Source organism: Cucurbita maxima, unplaced genomic scaffold (assembly GCF_002738345.1).
Source record: "Cucurbita maxima cultivar Rimu unplaced genomic scaffold, Cmax_1.0 Cma_Scf00001, whole genome shotgun sequence".
Taxonomy (NCBI): Eukaryota; Viridiplantae; Streptophyta; class Magnoliopsida; order Cucurbitales; family Cucurbitaceae; genus Cucurbita; species Cucurbita maxima.
The window spans coordinates 5,871,855-5,880,976 of NW_019272017.1; the positions used below are offsets into that span (position 1 = coordinate 5,871,855).

At 37.5% G+C, this 9,122-nt stretch overlaps 3 protein-coding genes across 3 annotated transcripts; 1 reads left to right on the forward strand and 2 right to left on the reverse strand.

Moving 5' to 3' along the window:
* Positions 1-497: 497 nt before the first annotated feature.
* LOC111478174 (probable sugar phosphate/phosphate translocator At3g11320) lies at positions 498-3,728 on the reverse strand. Its single transcript, XM_023122323.1, has 4 exons — positions 2,920-3,728; positions 1,938-2,041; positions 1,594-1,822; positions 498-1,097 (listed from the first exon to the last, which is right to left on the reverse strand). The coding sequence occupies exons 1-4, from the start codon at positions 3,358-3,360 to the stop codon at positions 951-953; spliced, it is 921 nt and encodes a 306-aa protein (XP_022978091.1). The 5' UTR covers positions 3,361-3,728; the 3' UTR covers positions 498-950.
* A 2,030-nt stretch (positions 3,729-5,758) lies between these two features.
* LOC111478250 (60S ribosomal protein L35a-1-like) lies at positions 5,759-7,557 on the reverse strand. Its single transcript, XM_023122428.1, has 5 exons — positions 7,462-7,557; positions 7,318-7,353; positions 6,865-7,093; positions 6,725-6,767; positions 5,759-6,037 (listed from the first exon to the last, which is right to left on the reverse strand). The coding sequence occupies exons 1-4, from the start codon at positions 7,491-7,493 to the stop codon at positions 6,726-6,728; spliced, it is 339 nt and encodes a 112-aa protein (XP_022978196.1). The 5' UTR covers positions 7,494-7,557; the 3' UTR covers positions 5,759-6,037; position 6,725.
* Positions 7,558-7,897: 340 nt separating this feature from the next.
* Positions 7,898-8,634, forward strand: LOC111478197 (17.8 kDa class I heat shock protein-like). Its single transcript, XM_023122358.1, has one exon. It carries the CDS (start codon positions 7,994-7,996, stop codon positions 8,471-8,473), a length of 480 nt encoding a protein of 159 aa, XP_022978126.1. The 5' UTR covers positions 7,898-7,993; the 3' UTR covers positions 8,474-8,634.
* Positions 8,635-9,122: the final 488 nt, after the last annotated feature.

Here is a 9,122-nt window from a genome sequence, read left to right on the forward strand (position 1 = left end):
GTTCAACAATGGTAGTGTGGAGATTGAACCAGCATTCTTTGAGATTGTAATTGCAAATTATAAGCTAAGTTTTTAACAATTTAAATAAAAAAAAGTTTTTAATGGCTTCTTGAAAGGTTACAGCCTGAAGAAGCTGTTATAATAGGGGTGGAAGGACCAGTTAGCTTAACCTTTGCCATGCGGTGTACCTCAACTCTTTTACAAGGCAACCCTCTAGCAAACCAGGTGACGATTAGCATTGTCTTCAGATCCTCCTGTGGTGGTCGAATACAGAATTGAAGAGATGGGTTCTATAGGATACTACTCGACTCCTAAGATCGAAGAAGATGAAGCTGCACCAGAAGCGATTAGCAGACCTGGGCCCCCAAGCATACAACAAAGGCAGAACCTAAAGCAGACTTGAAGCCAAAAGTCAAGTCTGACCCTGAATCAGTAGTGAAGATTGAAGAGTCGGGATTGGTTCCATTCCATCCAAATCCTGAGCATGGAAGGAGAAATTCAAATGACAAATTTATCTGTTTCTATATTTCTTCCAAACAAGAAATATTACCCTCCAACAAAGTTCAGAGTAACTCGGAATTAACAAAATAGTGTACCAAAATGTTAAAAGATAAGGTTGTTTTTCCCCCTTAATTGATGATCAAGGAGTGTCTATAACAGCCGACCTTTATGTAATAAACAATTCTATTAATCCTTTCTAAAGAAGTAAAACTTTACCCCATAATTCTTCCTTATTAAATTCCTATTTTGTGACAGATCTTGTGAGGATGATACAAATATAAACCAATGCCTAAGCTAATAAAGCTTTTCGAGGGGAAAAAGAATTTGAAGGCTATATAGTTAAGAGCAGTTATAACAGGCCGGTCTACACCTGCTGCCTCCAGTATTTGACGACTGCAGCCACCATGCAAAAAACGAAAGTAGGAAAATGCGCTTCAGTTAAATTGTTCTCATTTGCTTCTTTTCTTGGATTCACTGTAGAGGATAACCCCAATAACTGTGAGCGCGTAACCAAGCATTCCAGTGACTGAGACTGGATTTCTGAAGATTAAAATTGAAATCACCACAGCGACAGCACCCTTGGCATTGCCGAGCACCTGAAAGAAGCCATAGCTCATGAATTACCTGACAGACTTTGGGCTTTGAGAGAGAAGATGATGCATGATTCCCAAGCACAGAAGCAACAAAGAAACTCCTCGTACTAAAGACACAGAATGCAGTAGTTTTTTTTAAGTAATATGTAGCCAACATTATGAAAGTGTGTTTGTGCATCGGTCTTGGAGATGTATAGAAAGGGAGCGAGTCCGTGGCCAAATATTATTAGAATTTTCAACAATTCGTTGAATAACAATACCAATTTGTTTGTGCCAATGTTTCAACCCTCTGAAATCAAATATTTTTTGGGTCGCCTCAAAAGAACATATAAAAAACCAAAACTTGGGTTGTAGAAAGTAAACATGGATTATAACTCTTCCAAGGGTATGATGATCTTGTTAATAGTAATTTTTGTGAACGTTCAAACAGAAACAGAAAAACAAAACATAGTTATAAAAAGAGGACAAACATAAGCATCAATGAAGAAAGTAGGCATACCTGAAGTGTCAATGCACTGGTGTGTTTGGTAACCAAAAAATTGGTCAGGTTTACAAAATACGCAAGTGCAGAGTTGAATAGCAGATACCAGATGATCTTTTTATCATCTCGAGCAAGAGCCAGAGTGATACCGACCACATTTTCTTCCATGAAAAGTGATGCAGGCAGCAGAAAGACAACGGCTATAGGAGCCATGTACAGAAGAAGATTCATGGAATTCAGCTTCTCTCTGAGAAAGATAAGTGTCGGAGCTCTCATTTGCAGTTTTAAAATCAATTAAAATTGTTCATTATTCTCCCAATGAAGACTAAATCACTAGTAAAGAACAACAACAAGCTCCTTACCCTTCAGAAGAAAGCAAAATTCCTTGCAGAACTGATTTGAGTGCCCTTGCAGCCGTAGCTGCAACACATATTATAAATCCAAACAGATGGAAACTCGGTTCACCCTGATGTCAATTCACACAACAAAGAATCAGCAACACAAAGATGGAAAGTAGAGAAACAGTATTTATTATGACAAACAATTTTCCGAAGGCAACAATTATTGTCTACCTCAATTTTCTACTCATCCTCCCCCCAACACCAAATGAAAGAAAGAATATGATGAGAAAAGATCTTTGTAGTTTACAACAAGAGTTAGGTCGGCCATAATTTCCTCCAAATTTTCACGGAATATTTGGAAGCCATCCACAGTCAAGCCAGTAGAGATGGGATTGCCTTCCTCAGTCTTATACAAGTTTTAAAATATCTACAAACTACACATTTGAAAAGATGTGAAGAAAAAAACTTAAGTGGGCTGTCTGGGATGCACTCTAGAACAAGTTTTATATAGGTAAAGTTTTTGTACACTTAAAATGACTCTTCATAATTTCATGGTTATAAGAAGGAAAATAACTTCATTTCGAAAACAGAGCACAAGTGAAAATAAGCAAAAAGAAAACGCTTATTTTTTTTTTTTTTTTTTGCAGGATTTTTATTCTAAAAAGCATCAAGGTACTGGTCATTGGGAATACTCCCAAAGAACAACTAACAGAATCACAATGCCTCAAACCATATTGACCATCTACTCAGAAATATTCTACGAACTTTCCGACCTTAGATCAGGAACTTACATAAGCTAATTCTGTTCAATCATGGCAAAAAAGGAAACTAAGACTAAAATGACAAAATTCGCTGAAAAAGTTGCTCAAACAATTAGCAAATACCAAAACACGTGGCATTTCAATCCGAATTACCAAGCAACCACGGGAATCAAGTAAATAACCTTCTCAAAGATCACAGCAATTAGGATTGGAAAAAAGTAGGTGGTGTTGGTTCTTCTTACCCCACTGGCAATAATGACCCCAGTAACAACAGGGACGAGAGTAATGTAAGTGAGCCAAGCTTCCCTCTTCAGCGTCATAAGGTAAGCAAACACCGCCGTAAAGAAAGGCGTGGTGGCCCCAACAGCCTGGTTGAACGAGACCGGCAAATACCTAAGAGAAATGTTGCCGAAGACAACAGAAATACAGAACACAAAGCTAAGCGCCGAAATCTTCATAAATTGAATCCGAGATCGAATCGTCTGCATCGGAACCACCTTCAACCAAGCAATCGCAACGTAGCTAAGCAGAGAGCAAGCAGTCATGTGGCACATGGTCAAGAAGATCGGGTACTTGAACCCATAGTTGCTCAGCAAATATTTGTTCAACAAAAGGACACCAATGTTGGAGGAATACCACGAAGTCACAAGCCCGATCGTGAAAAAACGACTGGAACCCTTCATTTCGGCTGTCGGTCTGGATCGAGGACGGCGATTTCTCAAAGGCGTCGGTTGGAGCTCCGATTGGGGACACTAGCACATGGATCTGCATATAAAATCTACAAAAATGAAGGTGGGGTTTCCATGGATCTGAGAACAGAAGTCCATGGGAGGAATTGGGTGTGCAAGAAAATTGAAGCGAGGGAAAGGAGTAGAGAGTTGAAAGAGAAAGGAAAAAAGAGAAAATTTGAAGAAATGGGTCTTCGTCAAATGGGAAGAGCGTCGAGTTTTGAGGATGACCGACGACAAATTGGTTTTGATGAAAAGAGAGAGATGGGAGAGAGATTTGAAGCAGAGGAGGTGGTAAACGCACAAGGAGGAACGATTCCTCCACCTTCATTTCTTCCATTTATCAATATTATTATTTTATTCTCCTTCCAAATATTTTTAGTTTTTAGTTTTTAGTTTTTAATTAACTCAAATACATATTTTTTAAACAAAATTTTGAAGTCGTGACTTGAATTTATTCTATTTTTAAGACATTGTTTTCTAAGGCTATTTGAGAGTTAAATTAACAAATTTGAAAATATGAAAAAGAGTTGTGGAATTTTAAAAAAATAGAAATGTTTTTTAAAATTAAAATTTGACCAAAATTCATGAATATGGTTAACAAGTAGATGAGTGGTAGTAGGCAATCCTGTTAATTAAATATAAAATACAAAACACTCATCATTCCCGTCTAATATCTATCTAAAGCACGAAAGGCATTTGGTAATTCTTTATTAAGATTTGAATTAGGAAACAAAATTTAATTTTAATTTTATTTTTATGAAGTTTTATTTTGGGGTTGATATTTAATACATATTATAAATTATTTTTCACCTTTCATGCTATTTGGATTAATATTGGGGCCTACAGCTTTTAAGCAAAGTATTTTTGTAAAAAAAAAAACTTAAATGAAATCTTGATTAATTTTCTTTTTAGGTAAGGAAAATCTCAAGTACATTTAATTTAAATAATAATAATAACTAAAAAATAAATATCTAAACGAACGTGTTGAATCGGGAACTGAGCCACCGAGGAGAAATTCAACGCGTTAGGAAACTACGGAGTCCAAACGCGCCTCATTTTAAGGCATTATTAATTATATTATTATTATTTTCAAAAGAAAACAGCTTTTAAAATATATATATATATATATAAAGATAAAAAAAAAAAGGAATGAAATGGAGGAAGTGGGACCCACGTCCTACGCGGACCAGACGGCTTGGTGTCGGTTGCCGGCTGATTCCACCGGAATTTCAATCTCAAGCCTTTGATCGGCAATTCCGGCTGATTCCTCCTTTAGGTATTTGTGACAGATAAACGCTCTGCCCTCCCTTTATATTTTCTTACCCAATCTTAATACACTTAATTATTTTTTAAAATCCATTCAAGAAGAGGCACATATTTATAGATGCTATAAATTTATAGATTATTTGCAAATGAAAGTGGGTCTCCATCCATGGAGATACCTTATTTTGCGGTTTATTTAATGTCTTCGTTACTCTAATTAAATTCGCGTGAGATGTGCAGCTGATTTGCTAAAGCATTTTGGAGAGGCATTTGGTCAAGCTCCTCTAAGTTTTCTCCAATAATTGAGCTTCTTAGACTAATTCAAAGGAAGGCATGGGATCCACTCTTTAGGCCTAACTTTCGTCCGTGCATTTAGAATTGTCATTAATGCAATATTTGGTCTTGTACATAGCGTTGAAATGCACAAAATTGTATTTCTTTTTTTAGACGGTGAAGGAAGAAGTTGTTTTTCCTTCCAAAAATTGTGTTAGAAGATTGCCTTTATTAAAAGCATAGCAAGCTCCTTATCAACCAAATGGCTTTGAGGATAACACTAACCAACCCAAACAAAAAGAAGAATGTTGGAATACATTCAAATTGCCAACTTTCCTTGTTAGAATTGATAGAAATAGGAAGCATCCCTGTAATTTCATTTTCAAACTCAATCAACAAGAATTGTTGCACATGTGGAACCTTTACTTCAACACAAATTCATCAAGCAGATTAGATCTAAAAGTATATCACCTCACCTCTAGTCATATTAAATAGAGATAACTCTCTATTGAAGCTACCTATTTTGACTTTTTAGTGTCAAACATTCATCAATTCTATTCAGTTACACACAAAATGTGAGACTTAATTTTTCAATACATAAAAACAAAATAGTACCCAATATTATCAATCCCCAATATTATGTACACAGCCTGTGACTCATGACTCTAATTTGAGCCATTTTTTTATAACTCGTTCAAACTAATCCACAAAAATAGCAACTCGTGACTCTAATTTCAGCCATTTTTTAAAAATGTATCTGTTTTGACACCCGATTATCAAGTAATAAAGTGGAGGAAAACGGGAATAAAGAGAATCAACGATAAAATGTGCAATCCACGTTCATATTATAGCTGAAAGCGCAAGTATGTAAAGGCTTCGTATACTGGAAAACCACTTCAGAAAAGTGCAACTACATCGCATGAAAAATGCTCAAGACAAGTGGTTCTATAATTTTGTTCAACTACTTGGCCTAGACAGCAAAAATGACCCAGTATAGAAACAGAAAATGATTCTTCCTTAGCTCACAAAAAACATAATAAAAATATAAATCCCTTCATGTAACAACCACTCGTTTCATCAAGGTTCTCCATGACTGCAAAGACAGAAAGCAACGGTAAATAAACAGAAACTAAGATATCTAATAAGCAATAGTGAAACAAAAAAATAGGCCATCATAGTAAGGTCCATATGTAATGTGGTGAACAAATTCCCACATCCTTCTTTTAAATGTTTGCACTTCACCCACAAATTAACTTGCCACTATCTCGATTGAGTAAATTTAAAATCTGTCTTCCTAAAATTATGGAATTGCCCATACCGAGGCGACAAGTTAAAATTGATGAATTGGCCAAAACATTAATACACTATGCATATCGAAAGCACAGGAAACAGGCTGTCAATCCAAATATCTTCTGTCAAATTCCATCAACTACTCAACAAAAGCTACATTCTTCAACTTGGTTCAAACAAACAGTCTACTGCATCAAAATCTCTACTACACCCAGACTTGTCTAGAAATATATCAATTGAATACAAGCAGGCCTCCTACTGAAAATGCATATCGGAGAAGAAATACAGCCATCCCACATTGGTGAACAATATGGTTATGAATGAACATAGCAGCTCAATTACCAACTACATACAAAGTTAGCAAACAAAACTAGTGCACTTGAGACCAAAGACAATCAATAATGAGCAGCATCTAAGCATACAAAGGACAAAAAATAAAGAGAAATTTATCAAAATCTAGAAATTTCCAGCACATTGAGAAACTAGTCACCTCAAATGTTGCTGGGGTACATGAATACTCTGACCCTGTCACCCTGCAGTGAATTTTAAAATACACTCGTTAAAACCAAAACAAAGAGAGGCCTTGACACAAAAGGTAATCTTTTTTTTTTTTTTACAATAATTCTGTACCATGGACTTCGGTGGCAGATTAGACTTGAACTTCGCTCTAACGATGCCACTGTTACCATGAGGCCTAGCGACCTTGCCCCAAATGCAACGATAGTGGCTTCCGTTCTTCTTCACTTTAGCCTTGTAGATATATGCCAATCGCTTTCCTTGGTACCAGGAAACCTCATCCTTGGAATTAACACCCTCAATCTGAAGTAAAGAAGTGTTTGGGTACTGGTTCGACTTCGACCTGACCAATATACCAACCATCTTTAGCTTTCGAACAAATGACAAACTATTCCCCAATAACAATTTGGGTAGTAAACAAGTGATATAGTTTCATTTTCCAATAAAATCAAGGAAAAAATAATAAAACACAGTCGAGAAACACGCAACTTTAATATTACTTTGTCGATTTTACATAAAGCGAGAAAATGCGAATGCCAGAGTTAATAGGCAGTAGTGCTTGATTACCTCTTGTAGCCGAGAATTGTTCCCCTGGTGTAAAGTCTGATTCCAGCAAGAAACATAAGCGAACGACAAATGAAACAATTATAGGGTTAGAATCATCGAAAGAGGACTTCTAAAGGAGATCTTCGCTAGGTTGAGATTACAGACCTGACTCTCTCTCCTTGGCTTCCTTTCACCATCTTCGGCGTCTGTTTTATCCTTCAGCTACAGGGTTCGGACGGCCGGCGATCTTCGTTTCACTCCCTAAAACCCTAATTCTCAAAATTTATAGCACCGCGTTTGGGGGCTTTGTTGATGGGCCATACTATATTGTTGGGCTTTAATCCTTTTAACTCCGACCCATGAATGGCGGACCGGTAGGCTAGACCCAAATCAACGTATCATCTCGACCCCATAGTAGAGGCCCAACAAACTATGGATTGGGCAGAAATTATTGTGCAGAGTTAGTCCAAATCCGTGGAGAAGGTGGTAGAAGCTTATGGAAAAGCCGGGAAAGGAAGAGGAGAGAAGAGAAGATACCAGAAAAGCCACGAAACCACTTGCGTGTTCTGTTGCTTCCTATTTAAACGCTTTGATCCCAGCGGTGAAAGGGCATCGACAAACACAGCAAACAAAATTCCAATTCTATTAGTCTTGTTTCGCAGTTTCAGCAATTCTACTCTCTAATTCACCAACAACAATGTCGCTGATTCCAAGCATTTTCGGTGGGCGCCGGAGCAACGTCTTCGATCCCTTCTCCTTGGACGTCTGGGATCCTTTCGAGGGCTTCCCATTTTCAAGCTCACTGGCCAACGCCCCTTCCTCTGCTCGTGAGACCTCTGCTTTTGCCAACACTCGAATCGACTGGAAGGAGACCCCAGAAGCCCACGTGTTCAAGGCGGATCTTCCGGGGATCAAAAAGGAGGAAGTGAAGGTTGAAATTGAAGAAGGCGGAGTTCTGCAGATCAGCGGAGAGAGAAGCAAAGAGCAGGAGGAGAAGAACGAGAAGTGGCATAGAATTGAAAGAAGCAGTGGGAAGTTCATGAGGAGATTCAGGCTGCCGGAGAATGCGAAAGTAGAAGAGGTGAAGGCCAACATGGAGAATGGAGTGCTGACGGTGACGGTGCCGAAGATGGAAGTGAAGAAGCCGGAAATCAAGGCCATCGACATCTCTGGTTAGACACTGTCGGTTCTTCCGCCTGATCTGCCCATGTTTGGATCGGATTGTAGGCATGGTGTTAAGTAAGTTGTTGGATTAAGTGGGTTTCTGTTTTGGTGTCTTCAACCGTGTTTGTGAATGTGAAATGATGGAATAAAAATGTTTCTCAAACCAACTTAAAATGTGGTGCCTGCTCATGAAAAATCTGATAAAGAAAAATCTAAAACAGCTTCTCATAAAGTGTCCAAACGCACCTAAATGAAAACTAACTCCAAACAACATACTCCAGAGCCTACGAAGTGATTAAATGGTATCGGCGGCTTTAACTCAACTTAGAACTCAGTCTATCTTAAATTGTTAAGAACTGGCTTCTAATTTTGAGATCTTCATTGTGATAAAAATCTTTGTAAAATGAATATTTGTGGAGTGTTAAAAGCTCATACTTCTTTTAATGGTACGGATCTTCATTGTGATAAAAATCTTTGTAAAATGAATATTTGTGGTGTGTTAAAAGCTCATACTTCTTTTAATGGTACGGCCTATCGCAAACTTGCGATCAATTTTGAAAGAAATTTGAGCAAATTTGAGCTCTATGCATGTTCGTTCATCTATGACTCATTCAACTTATCTTTATCGACTAAGTCATTTAGCTCTACTTAGTTCCTACTTA

Bases quoted from the DNA above. Each gene is read 5' to 3' on its own strand.
- LOC111478174 (XM_023122323.1), bottom strand. From the start codon at position 3,360: ATGAAGGGTTCCAGTCGTTTTTTCACGATCGGGCTTGTGACTTCGTGG. The intron at 1,823-1,937 runs GTAAGGAGCTTG...TATCTTTCTCAG, and splicing joins ATTTTGCTTTCTTCTGAAGG to AGAGAAGCTGAATTCCATGA. The intron at 1,098-1,593 runs GTATGCCTACTT...GGCTTCTTTCAG, and splicing joins CCAGTGCATTGACACTTCAG to GTGCTCGGCAATGCCAAGGG.
- LOC111478197 (XM_023122358.1), top strand. From the start codon at position 7,994: ATGTCGCTGATTCCAAGCATTTTCGGTGGGCGCCGGAGCAACGTCTTC.
- LOC111478250 (XM_023122428.1), bottom strand. From the start codon at position 7,493: ATGGTGAAAGGAAGCCAAGGAGAGAGAGTCAG. The intron at 7,354-7,461 runs GTCTGTAATCTC...TGCTGGAATCAG, and splicing joins AGCCAAGGAGAGAGAGTCAG to ACTTTACACCAGGGGAACAA. The intron at 7,094-7,317 runs GTAATCAAGCAC...TATATTGGTCAG, and splicing joins ACAATTCTCGGCTACAAGAG to GTCGAAGTCGAACCAGTACC.